This window comes from Salmo trutta, chromosome 6, assembly GCF_901001165.1.
Source record: "Salmo trutta chromosome 6, fSalTru1.1, whole genome shotgun sequence".
NCBI classification, from domain to species: domain Eukaryota; kingdom Metazoa; phylum Chordata; class Actinopteri; order Salmoniformes; family Salmonidae; genus Salmo; species Salmo trutta.
In genome coordinates, this window is record NC_042962.1 from 23,288,999 (window position 1) to 23,308,052 (window position 19,054).

The window sequence follows — 19,054 nt, forward strand, 5'->3', positions numbered from 1 at the left end:
AGCAAGACCGGTATGTCCGTGTTCTGCCATGGCCAGCAAAGAGCCCGGATCTCAAACCCATTGAGCATGTCTGGGACCTGTTGGATCGGAGGGTGAGGGCTAGGGCCATTCCCCCCAGAAATGTCCGGGAACTTGCAGGTGCCTTGGTGGAAGAGTGGGGTAACATCTCACAGCAAGAACTGGCAAATCTGGTGCAGTCCACGAGGAGGAGATGCACTGCAGTACTTAATTCAGCTGGTGGCCACACCAGATCCTGACTGTTACTTTTGATTTTGACCCCCCCTCTGCCCCTTTGTTCAGGGACACATTATTCCAGTTCTGTTGGTCACATGTCTGTGTAACCTGTTCAGTTTATGTCTCAGTTGTTGAATCTTGTTATGTTCATACAAATATTTACACATGCTAAGTTTGCTGAAAATAAACGCAGTTGAAGTGAGAGGACGTTTCTTTTTTTGCTGAGTTAATATCATCTTGCACCCACTACACACCAGAGAGATAATTGAAAGTGGCATTAAATAAATGAGGTCATCAAATGAAAAGTGCTTTTGCTGTTGAGCATAAACATGGCTGCTTTGAAGAGTATTACTGTGGCGCTATTCTTAGAGCTGCTCGGTGTAGTCAATTAACATTGCCTTTCTCCTTCACTGCTGTGAGGCACTACTCTTTTCATCCTTCAGATTTTTTGGAAATGTGTTTAAATTCAGATACTACAGTTATGGGACGTGTCGGATTTGGAGACTTTGTCATTGTTTTCTAATACAAGTAGAAGTGAGTCAACCAACATTTTACCAAAACCACTGCTTGAAGTATGCAAATGTAAAGGCAGTCGACTGAGTTGAGATCAGCGGAAGTGTTCCTTTAAACATGAGTGAGACACGAATGTAGCTTACAATGGAATTTAAACACATCTGGCACTTCCAATATACCTGGCAAATGAGAAAGCAATTAGAAAATAAACTCTTCCTCATCAACCTATTGCACTGGCATTTCATATCACAAAAATACATATAAAGTTACATCAATTACACTAGTCTACACTAGGAAAAACTTTTACAGGGCCCCAGACCAAGGAGGTCCACGACAAAGCTACGATACATAAATATGGATATATCTATAGATTTATTTTTTTCTCTCAAACATACCTTGTTATAATATATGACTTTGGAAGAAAGAAAAATAGATTACCAATACATTCACAACAAACATTTCATCCGTTTAGGGAAAAGGAAAGGGATATTTGGGTGACACAAGTCTTATAGATCCTGACCGAGCCGCTCAATTTCCTCGATAAGAAAGTCGATGTCCTCAAAGGTGGCCGCGGGGTTGGAGATGACCATGCGGAAGAAGTTGACCTTGTCCCCCTGTGGTTGGTAGCTGACCATGGTTGTCCCATACTCCATCATCCTGGCCTTGATCACTGGAGCCACCTAGACAACAAGTCACAATTGTTGTGTTACAAAGAAAAAGTGTTAAGTGCTTTTCGACTATTACGAGGAAATACTATTGTAAAACAAGGTCACGTGTATTTATTTAAAAATGTTAAGCCCCTTTTTGTGAAGCCTGGATAAATTGACAATTTCCTTTGACAAACAAATGGACACGAATCAACGTTTTACTCCCTAAAAAAAGGAAACTTTCACTATTAAATGCCGTTCACTTTATCAAACCTCTGTGTTTTCACTGTGCGACACATCCCTGTAGTCAAGCTATAGTATCTACAGATGCACAAATTACATTCACTCGGTGGACAGGCCGAAAAGACAGCTACAGACAGCTGGGGTGACAAGTAAATCTAACACCAACAAGGCTCACAAGAGTTCAGCAGAACTGTGATGTTGAGAGGCTATCTTGCAATAAAACTTGGTAAAAGTCATTTATTTGTTGTTCAGTCCAGTCCGTCTGGCTTTGTGGATTACATTCTCTGATGTGCAGAGGCAGATTCAATTACATGTTCTGGAGGAGATAGTGAGAGTGACACAGGCATAGCCGCTGAGGGGGTGGGGGTGCTGAGGGTGCTACAGCACCTCCTGAAATATATATATATATACACACAGTTGAAGTCGGAAGTTTACATACACCTTAGCCATATACATTTAAACTCAGTTTTTCATTCCCTGTCTTAGATCAGTTAGGATCACCACTTTATTTTAAGAATGTGAAATGTCAGAATAATAGTAGAGAGAATTATTTATTTCAGCCTTTATTTCTTTCATCACATTCCCAGTGGGTCAGAAGTTTACATACACGTAATTAGTATTTGGTAGCATTGCCTTTAAATTGTTTAACTTGGGTCAAACATTTCGGGTAGCCTTCCACAAGCTTCCCACAATAAGTTGGGTGAATTTTGGCCCATTCCTCCTGACAGAGCTGGTGTAACTGAGTCAGGTTTGTAGGCCTCCTTGCTTGCACACGCTTTTTCAGTTCTGCCCACAAATTCTCTACAGGATTGAGGTCAGAGCTTTGCAATGGCCACTCCAATACCTTGACTTTGTTGTCCTTAAGCCATTTTGCCACAACTTTGGAAGTATGCTTGGGGTCATTGTCCATTTGCTTGACCCATTTGCGACCAAGCTTTAACTTCCTGACTTGATGTCTTGAGATGTCAATTCAATATATCCACATAATTTTCCTGCCTCATGATGTATTTTGTGAAGTGCACCAGTCCCTCCTGCAGCAAAGCACCCCCACAACATGATGCTGCCACCCCCATGCTTCACGGTTGGGATGGTGTTCTTCGGCTTGCAAGCCTCCCCCTTTTTCTCCAAACATAATGATGGTCACTTCTGACGCACTGGAATTGTGATACAGTGAATTTTAAGTGAAATAATCTGTCTGTAAACAATTGTTGGAAGAATTACTGGCCATAATGACCAAAAAGAGGGATGCTTGCAAGCTGAAGAACACCATGCTAACCGTGAAGCACGGGGATGGCAGCATCATGTTGTGGGGGTGCTTTGCTGCAGGAGGGACTGGTGCACTTCACAAAATAGATGGTATCATGAGGCAGGAAAATTATGTGGATATATTGAAGCAACAGCTCAAGACGTCAGTCAGGAAGATAAACCTCTTATGGACAATATCCAATGGTAGCGCCTGGCGCGAAATACGAAAAACCTTAAAAATGCTATAATTTCAATTTCTCAAACATATGACTATTTTACACCATTTTAAAGACAAGACTCTCCTTTATCTAACCACATTGTCTGATTTCTAAAAGGCTTTACAGCGAAAGCAAAACATTAGATTATGTCAGGAGAGTACCCAGCCAGAAATAATCACACACCCATTTTTCAAGCTAGCATATACGTCACAAAAACCCAAACCACAGCTAAATGCAGCACTAACCTTTGATGATCTTCATCAGATGACACTCCTAGGACATTATGTTATACAATACATGCATGTTTTGTTCAATCAAGTTCATATGTATATCAAAAACCAGCTTTTTACATTAGCATGTTTTGTTCAGAACTAGCATACCCACCGAAAACTTCCAGTGACTTTACTAAATTACTCACGATAAACGTTGACAAAAAACATAATTATTTTAATAATTATAGATACAGAACTCCTTTATGCAATCGCGGTGTCCGATTTTAAAATAGCTTTTCGGTGAAAGCACATTTTGCAATATTCTGAGTAGATAGCCCGGCCATCACGGCTAGCTATTTTGACACCCACCAAGTTTGGCACTCACCAAACTCAGATTTACTATAAGAAAAATTGGATTACCTTTGCTGTTCTTCGTCAGAATGCACTCCCAGGACTTCTACTTCAACAACAAATGTTGTTTTGGTTCGAAATAATCCATAGTTATATCCAAATAGCTCCGTTTTGTTCGTGCGTTCAAGTCACTATCCGAAGGGTGACGCGCCGGCGCGTTTCGTGACAAAAAAAATTCGAAATATTCCATTACCGTACTTCGAAGCATGTCAAACGCTGTTTAAAATCAATTTTTATGCGATTTTTCTCATAAAATAGCAATAATATTCCAACCGGGCGACGACGTATTCGTTCAAAGAGAGAAAGAAAAAAATGGAGTCGTCTCGTGCATGAGCGCTCCAGTGTCATTGTCCTCAGAAGGACCACTCTCCAAAACCCCTGCTGTTTTTCGCCCAGAGACTGCAGAGCTATCATTCCACGTTCTGGCGCCTTCGTAGAGCCAATGAAAGCCTTAGAAAATGTCACGTTACAGCACAGAGGCTGTATTTTCGATAGAGAGGCTATAGAAGGACAAGAAATGGTCAGACAGGGCACTTCCCGTATAGAATCTTCTCAGGTTTTGGCCTGCCATATGAGTTATGTTATACTCACAGACACCATTCAAACAGTTTTAGAAACTAAACTTTAGAGTGTTTTCCATCCAAATCTACTAATTATATGCATATTCTAGTTACTGGGCAGGAGTAGTAACCAGATTAAATCGGGTACGTTTTTTATCCGGCCGTGAAAATACTGCCCCCTATCCCAAACAGGTTAAAGCTTGGTCGCAAATGGGTCTTCCAAATGGAAAATGACCTCAAGCATACTTCCAAAAGTTGTGGCAAAATGGCTTAAGGACAACAAAGTCAAGGTATTGGAGTGGCCATCACAAAGCCCTGACCTCAATCCTGTAGAAAATTTGCGGGCAGAACTGAAAAAGCATGTGCGAGCAAGGAGGCCTACAAACCTGACTCAGTTACACCAGCTCTGTCAGGAGGAATGGGCCTAAATTCACCCAACTTATTGTGGGAAGCTTGTGGAAGGCAACCCGAAATGTTTGACCCAAGTTAAACAATTTAAAGGCAATGCTACCGAATACTAATTGAGTATATGTAAACTTCTGACCCACTGGGAATGTGATGAAAGAAATAAAAGCTGAAATAAATCATTCTCTCGACTATTATTCTGACATTTCACATTCTTAAAATAAAGTGGTGATCCTAACTGACCTAAGACAGGGAATTTGTACTAGGATTAAATGTCAGGAATTGTGAAAAACTGAGTTTAAATGTATTTGGCTGAGGTGTATGTAAACTTCCGACTTCAACTGTACATATTCTTATTCATCCCTTACGTTTGTGTGTATAAGGTAGTTGTTGTGAAGTTGATAGATTACTTGTTAGATATTACTGCATTGTCGGAACTAGAAGCACAAGCATTTCGCTACACTCGCATTAACATCTGCTAACCATGTGTTTGCGACCAATAAAATTTGATTTGATTTGAATTTTTGGGGGGGTCTGTAAGAGAACTAACACGTTTAAATTGTTTTGTGTAATACCCCTTTAATTGCGCATCTGGCCCTTTAATTGTGCATCTATTGTGTCATTCGCGAACGACCCATCACTACTGGCTACACACGGAGTAATAGAAAAACGCCTGCACCACACAGACAGAAAGGGGCAATTTTGCTGGAATTTAATTGGCAGATATTGTGTTAGGTTTGGCTTTCTAAGCCAATAGTGGCTAACCACTATGTCATATAATGTCAATGTTGCGTTGGTTAGATAGTAGCTGGGAGCTTGCGGTGTCTGATAATTGTGAAATTTGTTTATGACAGTTTGCGGTGGACCACGTAAAAATTACATGTACTTTCAGAATTGTTTGGTGAGCTACTCACAGGTGGTCTGCGAGCTACTGGTAGCTCACGATCAACCTGTTGGAGACCCCTGGTTTAGTCCATAATGTTGCTTGATCAGTGGTTAGGTTATTAGCTGGTCAAAATTAGGCTACTTGAAAAGTGGTATATAACCGTGTGTTAGTGCGGGTATTCATTGAATGTATGTAAATCATGAAGCTCATCTGCATTTTCTGCAGCGCAGGAAAATTCTCAGCGACAAAAGGGTGATCACATTAAGATCCTACACCTGTAGGTGTCATATGGAGTAGAGGCATTCTATCCACGCACGGATTTTCAGCATTAATACAAAATATGGGGGAGAAGTGCTCAAGAGAAATACATAGGATAAAAATCTATTTTACTTGGGTGTACAGTATTTTTGTAATTCACATTTGTCTTAAAGGGGCAAGGAGGTACTACCAAGAGGTAATGCTAGGTGACAGTTTGTGAAGCTCAACTTTTCAGCGTAGAGCTTTACAGATAGCAGAGCTTAACAGATTCAAATCACCTGCAGGTCCACAGTAATCTTCTATAGACTTAGAATATATCTGGGGTATTAAGTTACAGAAGGCCAACGGAACTTTGGAAACTTCTGCAAGTTTAGGCTTAATAAGGAAAATGGACATTGTCTTAAAAGGGAACATCCACTAAAAAAATGATCTTTTGGTATTTGTTTCATTAGTGCACTGTTGATACGGTCCCAAATGTTTTTGCATGGCAGCAGTCGAGTTTTCACCAGCCACTTCATCATGATAATGCAAAATGCTAGTTAGCTTTTAATGTTTGATCGCTTAATTGGCTTCGAGTCTATATTTTGAATCAGTAGGTCATGTTTTGATGTATTGTGGTCATTGTTTCTCCTTACTGATGTATTGATGCTGTTTTTTGTTTTCGCTTTCTACCTTATGCGCATTGAGCATGGGAAATGCGCTCTACAAATGTATTATTATTATTATTATTATTATTATTATTATTACTACAGTCATTTCACACAAATCTGTTGCAGGTGTCCTGTTGTAATTGGCAACCCTGCAAATAACAATAAATAATCAACTCTGAATTGTGCCTCACTTGAATCAGTCCTTTGGCAAAGGATTTTGTGTCCAATTGTTTCAAAGCGCTGTTGAAAACACTGGTGGTTGGAAAAAAAGCTAGTCCAAATGGATTCAGAATATCATGTCTTCCAGCACAGTCCCTAATTGTGCTAAATGGTCATCATTATGACAATCACCACTGTCTGCAGAAAACGCAGAATATCAGTCCTGCTAAACATCTATACCCATAGCAGATGGGGCATGTCAACACTGTTTTAATCAGGATGTTATCATGCATGTGTGTATGAGACAATGGCATAGATTCAATCAGATCAAGCGTTAACCGGCGATAACAGACACCCCATAGCGCATGTTTCGGCAGTGTCAGAGGTGGAACTGCGTTGGAGCCTTCAAACCAGTGAGCAGCTGCTCTTGCGATCATTGTCACGAAGCCACACCCGTCCCACTCACTTTAGAAGTTCAGAGCGAGAAAGTGAAGGCTATATAAAAATAATTCCGCAAATATTTTAAAATCATTAATTAAAAGAATGAGAATTTCTATCAGCCTAATCGAGGTGTAGATTACATCGCACATTCCAGTGTTCGAACTTGTAAACAAGGCTGCATGGGATTTCTGTTAATGTGACTCCCTGCAGCCAATGGCAATGTCCACTTTAGGTATAATGCCGGGAGCCACATGTGGATTTGACAGCTCTAACTCAGTTCCACCTCTGACACCGCCAAAACAACTGCTCTGCGGATGTCGGCTAAAGTATATCAGATTTAATCGAGCCCCATGTGTGTTAGAGAGAGAGAGAGAGAGAGAGGTCTCTTTGTATGGCTGGCACGCACATCATCTGTTCATCCTAATTGCAGATTAGAGGACCCCTGCTGCTGAGTGGCTGCCACAGTAACAACCCACGGCCAATGATTGAACTCATGAACAGTAGCCCCCCCACCCCATTCACTCCCTCCCTCCTCATCACACAGTCCACGGAAACATGTCTGTCGTTTTTAGATTCTCTCATTCGAATTGTGCTATCGAGGTTGAGCAAATGAACTCTATTGACATGCTTAATGACTTCCCAAACGCCTTCCATTTTTAGGCACAGGGACTTCTCTACAAATTACATCAGAGGACTGCCATTTTGTTTCGGGTGAAGGAGACATGATGTGGACAAACTGAGTGCAGTGAGACGGAGGTGTCTGAGGCTCAGGCAATACGGACCGGACTAGTCCTTTATGTCTTACTGCTCACCTTGTGCAGGCGCTTCTTTTTCTCCTCTTTGTCCTCCAGGTACCGCATGCCAGGAGGGAGGTACCAGAAACACACGTTGGTGTGTTGAGGCTGGGACAATGCAAAATGGGAAGACGAAATGATTCATCAGTCAATTATTAGGCTTTACACATGGAAGCGCGCGCACGCGGGTGCACGCGTCAAATTGAGGAGCTGGAAAGACAGGCGCAAAAAAAATCCATTAGAGAAACCATGGAATATTGGAATCCACTCAGGTTGTACAAAATAGAAAGCTCTCAAAGCAATCATGGCTGTCAGTTTATCAAGCCAGCGCTGTGTATACTGAGCAATTCACACCCTGACAAAAGAACTCTGCTGTGAGTTCTGCCGTGTCGGGTGGTGCTGTCGGTGGCAGTGGTCTGAATAGTAAGCAGGTAGAGTGGCTCTCGTTCCTAGACCCTCTGGCTATGTCTGACTGTCTCACATGTCTATCTCCTAGTACCAGATGTGATGGGAGAAAAAAAAACCTGCCTGCTCACTGGTGAAAAGCATTCATTACCAATGGTTGACTGACCATGCATACCAGACTCCTTTATTTAGCGGGAGTGTTGAGTCCCGACTGCACTGATGTGGTGCTATGGTTTTCTGGGCCACCAAGCCAAGTTAACACCTGGACCAATGCCCAGGGGATTTGGACTATTCCTGCCTGTCATTCTATTGTGTTATAGTTGTCTTTTATATGGCTGTAATTATTGACATTTACATTACATTTTAGTCATTTAGCAGACACTCTTATCCAGAGCAACTTACAGTAGTGAATGCATACATTTCATTTCATACATTGTTTTTTTCTGTGCTGGCCCCCCGTGGGAATCGAACCCACAACCCTGGTGTTGCAAACACCATGCTCTACCAACTGAGCTACAGGGAAGGCTATAAGCTAAATAAAAGTCATTTAAATGCCAGGGTGTCCATAATCTACCGCAGGGGGTATTCAACTCTTACACTACGAGGTCCGGAGCCTGCTGGTTTTCTGTTCTACCTGATAATTCATTGCAACCAGTCCCAGGTCTAAATCCGTCCGTCATTAGAGGGGAACAATGAAAAAACACACACGGTGGAAATGGCTTCGAGGTTGAGTTTTGAGGGCTCTGTGGCATGGCTCAGCCCTGCTGTATAGTATAAAATACATTCCAATTAGATTTTAGCCGTTCACAACATCATCACATAAATGTATAGTGTTTTTTGTTGTTGTGTGTGTGTGTTACCATTCATGTCGTTCAGTGTCTAACCATACAAAACATTTAATATGAACATACCTTTCCATTGAAGACCATCTCATATCCTTCTCTGTCCTTGATCTTGTTGTACAGGTACTCCGAAAGCTCCAGACACTTGTCAATCTGAGCCTCGAACCCGATGGTGCCCTATCGGGGAAGAGGAAAATGCTGTCAACAACACGGTAAAGGTAACAACAAAGGTGAAAAAAAGAGAGCTTATTTTAAAATCATACTAACGATAGCTCATCTTTTTAAGTCCCAACAACTGACAGCGTGAACACAAATGCTGTTTTCCTGCGGTGATTGACATTTTCCAAGAACGTTTCATAAATGTCTTGACCAAATTAGAGAAGACACTTGGTACACTAAAACCCACAGTCCAAATGCAACACGAGCAAAAACAACTCCCTCCACACGTCCCTGCCTTTGCAATGCAGGTTGATGTCAGTTCCCATTGTAGCACTGTGATAAGCAATTACCCCACTAGTCCTCAACTGTCAAGCTGCAGGGGTCAGACTAACTACTTGCAGACCAGGACAGGCTTTACATCCCAGCCACATGGTCAGAGGGAATCTATTTGTCTGGGATGTCCAGCATCACAAAGCTCACTATATTATACTTAACAGGACCATTTGTTGACTGAAGAAACAGGCTACTGAAGGTTTTGAATTCATACTGCACACAATGTAGTCAAACAGATGTCAACAATGCAATCAGAAAAGCAATACACTGTACATTGTACTAGGCTGTAAAAGGCTTATGGAATATCCATTTTGAAATATACATGAGATAATCCCTGGCAAAGAACTATAATATATATTTTTTTTAAATACCAAAAATATAAACATAAATGTTATCTAAAACAATCTGTTTTACAATTAATCAAGGCATGATGAAAATCTCTAGAGGGGATCTTTATTGGACTAAATGATTGAAAGAGAACTACATTTGCAATCAGTACTCTACCAACCTTCGCTCTCCACATGAGCCAGAGCTTGAAGATGTCCACATGACGTCCACACTGCAAGGCCTTGTCCCCAGTGTCGTAGGACAGGTCGTAGTGCTTATCCTGCTGGAACAGGTAGCAGGCGTGCATCTGGTTGCAGTTTTGCATCAGCCCCTGGAGAAGAGAAAAGATTCACTTAAGCAATAAGGCCTGAGGGGGTTTGTGGTATATGGCCAATATACCACAGCTAAGGGCTGTTCTGAGTGCTAGGACACAGCCCTTAGCTGTGGTATATTGGCCATATATCACAAACCCCCGAGGTGCCTTATTGCTATTTTAACTGGTTACCAACGTAATTAGTAGTACAAATAAATGTTTTGTCATACCCATAGTATACGGTCTGATATACCACGGCAATCAGCATTCAGGGCTTGACCCACCCAGTTTATAATTCCGATTATACAACAGTGACAATAGCTAGTTAATACATATCCTGTAATCTCATTCGCTACAAGGTCATTTAGGATGGATGTGTAACTTAGCAATGACCGTAGTCATGTAGGAACATACAGTAGGCCTCTTATTCTGAAATGTAACGAAAGAAACATGGTGATGAATATATATGTAATGGGGATATCTCCACTTTGACCCCGTACCTCCTCCCGGACCAGCAGGGCTGAGCACTGCAGTGGGACTGCCATCATCTTGTGAGGGTTCCATGTCACTGAATTGGCCCTGTGAATTGAAACAACAATGGGTACTTTTTCCGAATATTGATTTAAAAGATGAAAATTCATCATTTTAGTGCATTTCAGTACGGACCTCTCAACTCCATCTAGCTTCCACTTGTGCATCCTGGACATGATGAGACTGCCTCCCCACGCACCCTGAGTAGAGAGAGAGAGATGGTGAGATGACCAAACTACAGAACACTTTGGAGCGTGAGACTGAGTCTCAACATGAAGAGCCCCATTACATTACAAGAGCCATATGTAATAACATACAGTTCATATTCACGGAGTGAGCCCGCTGACAGTTTCCTGCAAATACTGACGACTCGTCTCTACTTCATATTTTGTGGAAAGGGAGCTCCTAAACCTCACCCTCACAGTTCTACTTTCGAAAACACAAGAATTCAACGTAAAAAGGCCCTAAACAAATCTAGCATGTCTGCAGTTTGACACTGATGGATCTCCTTTCTTGGTCTTAATAGAGGTGTCTCTATGTCATGCCTCAATCACCTCCATTACACAGAGTCCTTCGGTGAGAGAGGCCATGATGGGGAAGTCAGGGGAAAGGATGATTTACAGCCCCCGCTCCAGTTTCCTTAATCTCCAGTGTTACAGAGGAAACTGGCTGAGTGGCTGCCTCCTATCTAGGTCAGCTGAAAGCAGCTGAGGGGACTCAGATATATTACATGAATCAAACTCTGACTGGTGAGCTCTGTATGCCCCTGTCCCTGAAACACCCAAAGCTAAATGCTATGGACTTACCATCTGATGAGGAAACAACAAAGGTATTCACCTAAAGTAACTTGAGTGTGTAATAGCCGCTTGTATAGTGTAACTTAAGGTAATATCCTGTAATTTGCCACCATAACAGGAGTCTTGCTCTGTATACTAGTTGGCACGATTCTTATCAGTCAGCTGTACAAAATCTGTGCAAAATTAGCATGTAATAAAGTACACGTGTTTGTACTTACATCCACGTGAAACCAGACTTGGTACTTCTTACAGATGTCTGAGATGGCAATGAGGGGGTCAAAGGCTCCGTAGACTGTGGTGCCAGCCGTCGCACTCACAAAGAATGGCACAAATCCCTAAACATACAACATGAAAAGAAATAATTTGCATGTACAGTGTCACATACCAACATTTTAAATATTTCCCATTATACATGTGACATCACCGGTGATATATTTTAGATAATAGCACAACACATTCCTGATCATCTTTTTGGTAAATGTCCATATGGTTTCACAATATGAAAAAATAAAAACTTAATAGCCATTGCTCTTTAACAGGGATATGGATGGATGTGTCATGTGTGTATGAAATTACCTTCTGCTTGGCTTCCAGTATTTTCCTTTCAAGGTCAGCTGGTATCATTTTACCACTGTGAAGAAGAAAAAAAAAATAAGGATTTCATTGCTTGAATGCTTTTGCCATTAAATGACATGTTCTGTTTTATTCCGCACCTGAGGCCGACTGTATAGTTAAAACACTACAGTACCTCTCATCAGCTTTGATACAGATGACACTCTCTGTACCAATGCCAAGGGCTGCTGCTCCTTTCTTGATTGAGAAGTGACTCTAAAAGACACAGAGGTAGAGAAATCCCTCGCACAAGCTCTTCCCTTAACCTGATTACATTTCCTGTTTGATGTATTTCATTGAATGCTGCTGTAAAGGGAATTCCAGACCAAGGAAAGAATAAAAAGAGATGAGCTGTAGTAACTTTGGAATTTTGCTGTCCAAGGCCACGCAAAGGCTTTTGGGAGTGTTCTATTTTAGCTGTTGTTTGCCAAATTGTTTAAATGTCCTGGGCCACTGCAGGGGAGAGGAGATAACAGCAAGTGTCCTTGCGTGCTGTACTGTCATGCAGAATGTCAGCAAATCAGCCTCACATTAGCTATGGCTGCATGTGAAGGTGACACAGACATTTCCCACCTAAAAACCTATCGGGTGCCACTGGCTGAGATGTCAGTCCCTTTTTCTACAACATAAATACATCAGTGATGAAAACTGTGACCTGGCTTTATATGGAACAGCTGGCCCAGCAGTATGCCAAAGAGATTTTATTGGGATTCTGACGCCCACTTTGCCAAACATTACCCTCTTTAAGTAGTGAACGCTGGATCCTTGTAATTTGACGTAATCTAAGAACAAAGCATACAAATTATACGCCCTCACCAAAACATTGGGATAAAGCAACTATGAAGCACATTAAATAAACACAAAAAGGAAAGTCAAAGCAAGAAATGTATAAAACGATAAATGAATGAATGAACAAATTAAATAAAGTGAAAATTAAAGATAGTAGGGGCCTACATGCTCGGATGTGAAGGCTGCCAGTCTGGGGACTGATGACATTCCTTTCTCCTTCACTTCAGGAAACATCTTGAAGCGAGCCAGCAGCATGGCATACATATTGGAAATGGCACCACCTAGGGGAGAGAGGCGACGCACACCGCTCAATCGCGTGTGTAAGCACCAGCAGCTCCTCAATCACTTGTGTTGTGTAAGGATCATTTGGTACAGCCATCAGATGTCAAAACTCACGTGAAGATAATGCTTTGGCTATTCAGTAACACAGGGCTAAAAGTAAATTCAATGGTTATGCATGTCTCAGGAGAATCTGTCTTAAATGTATTGAGGAAATAATCAAAAATACAATGTTTCAATGATGATAACATATATTTACATGTCCATGTAATTGTGAAAAAGGAGCAGTATGCCTCTGTTATTATAACCTCCTATGTTTTTTTTTGTTTTTGTTATATGTCAACCAAGAGTCCAGAGGAGAAATGAAAGCAACTGAAATGTTGTAAGGGAGGAAGTGGTTTTATGCTAACTGACTGTGGAAAGTGTTCAATTTTTGTCATCAAAATGCAAATTTACACATCGCTGGAGATGGGCCAACCAATTTTCTGTGAATCTGATGGGGGGGGGGGTTATAATTGGCGTCACCTACGCACCGGGAGAGAAGATTCCATCCCCTCGACCATCCTCCCAGCCAATGATCTCCCTCATTTTCTTCAAAGTGACGTATTCCAGCAGCACGAACACTGGAGCCACCTCATAGGTGAACCTGGGTTGCACAAGAGAGAGAGATCACATGACTGAGTTGCACAAAATATGGATCCAGACCCCCCCCCCCCCCAAAAAAAATGTAATAGTTAAATGTAACGACAGACAAATGATTTAGCATCTGTCTTTTCTCCCCTCTGGAGTTCTATGGTTTCACAACCGATTTGGCTTGAGAAACAGTTTATCATGGGCTCAGGTTTAGCATGAGGGATGGGGTTATATAGCTCATAGAAGCTGACAACGTATTTCAAAGTCAAGACAGACAAAGCAAAACGTTGGGTTTATTGGAATGCACATAGTGGTAGATGTCAATGTAGAACATTCTTTATTTGATTGTCAATTAACTTGCAATTCAACCACAAACACAGTGGAATTTATAAAGGTCATTGCAGGTTATGTAGGTTAAATGCAATACTCTATCATTTTTTTCTCTACATTACAAAACAGTTCAACATTCTCTGCATCATACAAACGGCTTGCTACACTGCAGCATGTTTGACTCCAAATTGACTACAAATGTATTAATTTTGGGGATTCAGTGCATTTAATTGTGCCAGCAGAACCCTTATTTCACTGAGCCGTGACTCTCAGTAAATATCATCCCCCACTCAGCCAGAAATTAACTTCCGATTAGCCTGAATCAAGCCAAAATGCTAATTTTCTCCGCTTGAATTGCCATGGGGATAGCGAAGGAGGGAAGGCGGTAAGGGGTGGGGTTAAATGAATACGGGATTTAATTCTGTACTGCCTTTCCTTTCAACCTTTCACATGCTCTCTTTGAGTGAGACCCCACTATCAGTGTGAGAAGACACAGCAGAGAATGCCTATGGATGGACCGGAAATGGAAATGATTGTTATTAGGTTTTATCATTTGAATCATGATGAGGCTAGTCATACTCACATGTTGGTGTTTGCGGTGGACGTTAACCAATCAGCTGCAAGACCAACCATATCTAATCCTGTAGAGAGCTGATTGAAGTATCTGGGGTGGGCTAGAAGCAGAGGAAATTGTGTGAGATGACAGAATTGTTTGTGGTCTTTTTTGGAAATGTCGGGCATGTTTTCCTGTATTTCTGTTTTCCATACTATGCTTTTTTATGTGATTCTGGTGCCTATGCCACTTGGCACAGCTTGGCATATAAGGCTGTATGTAGCTCCTTCATAGTTTAATTCAGTTGTGCTGTGCTCTTGGAGTGACAGCTGTTATGCTTGTATGGTCATGCTAGAACATTTTAAAGAGAAGGTGATGTCAAAACGTTTCAATATTTGTTAGTCATTTTACCAGCCCTGGGGGTATTCGTTTTAGTTTTTAAATTGAACATGGTGAGGATAATAGCATAGCATATATGGACCATGTTAGTGATTTTAGCATTGATACTGTCAAATTCGTTTGGAAATTGTATTTTGGGGAAGGACATCATGTAATTTCCCTTTTTGCTCCATATATTATGCCTTTCTTCATCCCGAATAGTGCGGCACGGGGGAAAATGACCTAGCACATTTAACAGATTATGATCTCAAAAACATTAGATTTCCACCATCTATACACACCATCTACAGTCATTTGCTAAATACAAACATGTAACGAAAACACACATGTAGGTCTGTTTTCTTGGATATGCCACTGGATAGGCCTGGTTTATATTTTAATCTCAATCTATTAATATATATTTTTTAAAGAATCTGCTGCTGTCCTTTAATTTTCGTCTGGGTAGCCCTAGGCCTAATGTGCGAACAGGAACAACTCTTCAGAAGAAAACATTTAGCAATTAATTTGGTGTATATTGACCCAAAACGAATTTACAAAAAACATATAGCTAGCTATTGGCTGAGTTAAACAGCAGGCGGACAGGCAATATTGATTTTGAATTGTCCATTTCCTCTCATAAAAAAAGCAGCGAAATTAGCATTTTGTTGCAAAAAATATATATCTTAGAATACCTGTTTTGATAGCGTATTTCAGAGTTGCACGACAGCTTATCAAAATATCATCCAGTGTTTCTGGCTCATCCTGCAGTTCCCAGTTGTTTCTCTGAAGCAATTCATTGGGATAGTGGAAATCAATGACTTTCGTTTCTCTATCAAACGATTCCGTGATATATGCCAGCAAAATATCCACAACTTCTTGGAGAAAAGTCATTGTCTTCATGTCGCCATCCAACGCGGGTAGTAGATCTGTGAATCAATGTAAAAATGCAGGCAATTTGAATTTTAACTCTAAAGTGTCATTTTAACCTTGAAAATGAAGGACAGACAGGCCTAGATTTAAGTAAGGAGAAAATGCGTATAAACTGTAGACCTATTAGGAAATAACAGGCTACACATTTACACCAGATACATAAGGCCATCGACTATTTTATTATTTGTTTCGAAGTGATAATGACTAACCTAAATTAATTATATGTAAATAAGAAAATATAACACATTTTCCGTTCAAAATAATAGGTCTATACGTCAGTATGCCTACGTGGGTTTTAAAATAGGCTTCTTGTTGAATTTGTTGAAGGTTACTCTGTCTTTCATATGAATGATGCATCATTCGGGTAGGCCACTCATATCACGATTTCGTATGTGAAAAATGCATCAATATAGGCCTATCATGTTTATAGGCCTACCTGTTGAATATAGATCTGAGAAACCGACAGTCGCCTCAGTCGCCTTTAGACAATTGCACGGTTTGTTGCATCCGCAGGTCCCAACCGTTGTCTCATCCAGTTTGGTGGATGTCGGCTCAGATGTTTTCTCGCCCTCTCCAGCAACACTGAGTAGAGCTTTAAATGTTTGTTTCAGTTCATTAAAAAAAATCAGAAAAAGAGTAAACAATTCAATGCACGATAAGCAGTGAATATGTTGCGACAATGTTATATTGCTTCATATAGGCTATGCTAATATGCAAACTATAGCTGTTTTTTCTTTCCCAGAACCAACCTACCACACAGTTTCGATCCAATGCCTCCAGGTAGTTTTTGGGCCGCCGCCTGGCACCATGCCCTGGCTGGAGAGAGCAAGTCAAAGACTGATGAATAATGGGCTATTTTCAGGCTTTGTGTAACTTACAAATATTCCGAAAAAAACGTGCTGAAACAAGGTGAAAACAACCTCACATGAACATAATACGCTGTATTGGGCTACCAAATTCACAATGACAGGGCTACTAGCAATTTATATAATCAACATTTTTTTTTAAGTCGTCTTAACCTTGACTAAGCCCATTTTGTCTAGGGGCTATATGCATGACATCAAAACAATATGTGACGTCGTCTACCGGTCATTGTTAAGCCACATTTATCCTGGTAGCCTGAATACATTGTTTATGCGAGTTATGGGTTTGCAAGCATTAAACGTTGATTTATCCAACCAAATAGGTTATTTCATTTTCCCTTTAGGGGCTCAAGCCGATAATACTCACGCGTAGTGGGGCTTTGGTTGCTGGTATTATCACCAGCATTCTCTGGCGCGCCAAGACCCCAAAATCCGTGTGATGCCATTGCAAACAGTCGCCAGCAGTTAAGAGCTATATGAAAGACGGGGACAAATAGCGCCCATTCAACCCGGGGGAAAATGTGCCGAAGGGAAACGGGAGCTGTTCAGCTACGTGGTGCTGAAGCTGTCTGTCGACTCTTTTCCAGCTGCACAAAATCAAACCGTGCATTCAACAGAGACACAAACGAAACTGCAAAAAGTGCTCAAAACGTAGCGCTCTCTTCACGGAGACTCTTCTCTGTACGCAGGCGACCACAGGTATACAGACGGAATGCCAGGCATTGTCTTCTCAGAGAATTCGGTAACAGTTACCCAGAGCCCCTCGCGAATCAGTGTAAAGCGCAACCTCTCACCACTGGGTAAAATAGGCAAGGCAATGTAGTATGGCAGAGTGTAAGAGTATGAATATATCCGTATTGTAAAAAAGGCGATAAAAAGGCGATTTCACTAAGGCCACTTTCAGGAATAAGCACTACTATGCAGAGTATAATCCAGCGGTGAAAAGTAGAGCGCAGGGTTTGCTGTATTAATGTTGTAAGCAACTTAATAAAACAAACGTGTCCCACCGTAGTGCTAACCTTTCACGTCACTAAATCAATTCCAATGTGATTCAGTTCCTGACGAACTGGGTTGCGTCATGAGTCGTGACCACACATCTTTGTCCCCCTCCTGCTGCGTGCGTGGAACTCAACACCAGAAACAGTCTCATTTAAACTGTTTTACTCCAGCTTGGCTGTCCTGATAATTCATTGATCCAAAACTTTTTTATGCCTTGTCGCATCCTATCATTGCCCCCCTCCGGTCAAGGAAACGTAACGCGATGTGGAGTGGGAACGCGTGGGTCACTCTCGCTCCGCTAGAGTTCAAACCGAGTGCTCCATGGAGAGTGGCGTTCAAATCCGCGGTCCATTTATTGTGCCTGGCTCTCCGTCGGTCATGGCTAGAAGGGCTCCAGCTTTTGTCAAATGAATGTCAAAAGTTGAAATGTTTTGAATTTCAGCTAACCCTAACCCTTTTCCTAAACTTAACCTAATTCCCCTAACCTGCTACGTTAATTCTGCTGCATAAGTTCTCCTAACTTGCTATGAAAAGTCAAATCTGACGTTTTAACTTGACAAAAGATGTAGCCCTTCAAGCCATGGCTGTCAGTGCTGTCCAAGAGCCATGCATCCAGATCCCAGATGGCTATATCGGTCTGCTAATACAGGACTAGTAAACCCCAGTGCACTACTTTTGTAATAAAAAAACAAACAAATAATATATATTTTTTTTTTTTGTATAAATATGTTTTTGTAATTCTGATTTTTCAGCATCCCTACTTCCTGCGCTATGCACAGGCCTACAAAAAGAAGAAACATAGCTATGAGGTCATCTGGGTGAATAGGGATGTGTTTTGTTTTGGGGCAGACTACATTCTGTTGGATGCTATCATCAATCAGTTGTGCTGCTAGTGTGACCACTGAGAACACATCACAAGTGAATGAGTAACAAACACTGTGGGCTTTTCTGCTTTAAATGTCATGCTTAAAGGTTACGGATTCACTCAACAACAAAAATGCTAAGTCAACGTTAGGGAAATACATAGGAAAGAGGAATAACACTGTAGCTCCGTGGTTTGCAGTTACGTAAGCGGTAATATATTTGGATCATTTATTAAACAGCG

The 19,054-nt window shown here is 41.2% G+C and overlaps 1 protein-coding gene across 1 annotated transcript; it reads right to left on the reverse strand.

Annotated features, from left to right (window-relative positions):
- Positions 1–447: 447 nt before the first annotated feature.
- Positions 448–18,132, reverse strand: gad2 (glutamate decarboxylase 2). The gene is made up of 16 exons (XM_029755809.1): positions 17,318–18,132; positions 16,841–16,903; positions 16,524–16,679; positions 15,850–16,083; positions 14,810–14,900; positions 13,797–13,909; positions 13,150–13,265; positions 12,332–12,411; positions 12,160–12,214; positions 11,802–11,918; positions 10,922–10,986; positions 10,756–10,834; positions 10,124–10,273; positions 9,193–9,300; positions 7,895–7,984; positions 448–1,427 (listed from the first exon to the last, which is right to left on the reverse strand). Exons 1-16 carry the CDS (start codon positions 17,394–17,396, stop codon positions 1,254–1,256), a joined length of 1,770 nt encoding a protein of 589 aa, XP_029611669.1. The 5' UTR covers positions 17,397–18,132; the 3' UTR covers positions 448–1,253.
- Between the last annotated feature and the right edge of the window lie 922 nt (positions 18,133–19,054).

What these genes read in the sequence shown, in the direction of transcription:
- gad2 (XM_029755809.1), bottom strand. Translation starts at nt 17,396, where the DNA reads ATGGCATCACACGGATTTTGGGGTCTTGGCGCGCCAGAGAATGCTGGT. An exon ending in TGTATCAAAGCTGATGAGAG is followed by an intron (nt 12,215 to 12,331) that starts GTACTGTAGTGT and finishes TCTTCTTCACAG; the next exon opens with TGGTAAAATGATACCAGCTG. An exon ending in AAAAGAAGCGCCTGCACAAG is followed by an intron (nt 1,428 to 7,894) that starts GTGAGCAGTAAG and finishes CTTGTTGTCTAG; the next exon opens with GTGGCTCCAGTGATCAAGGC.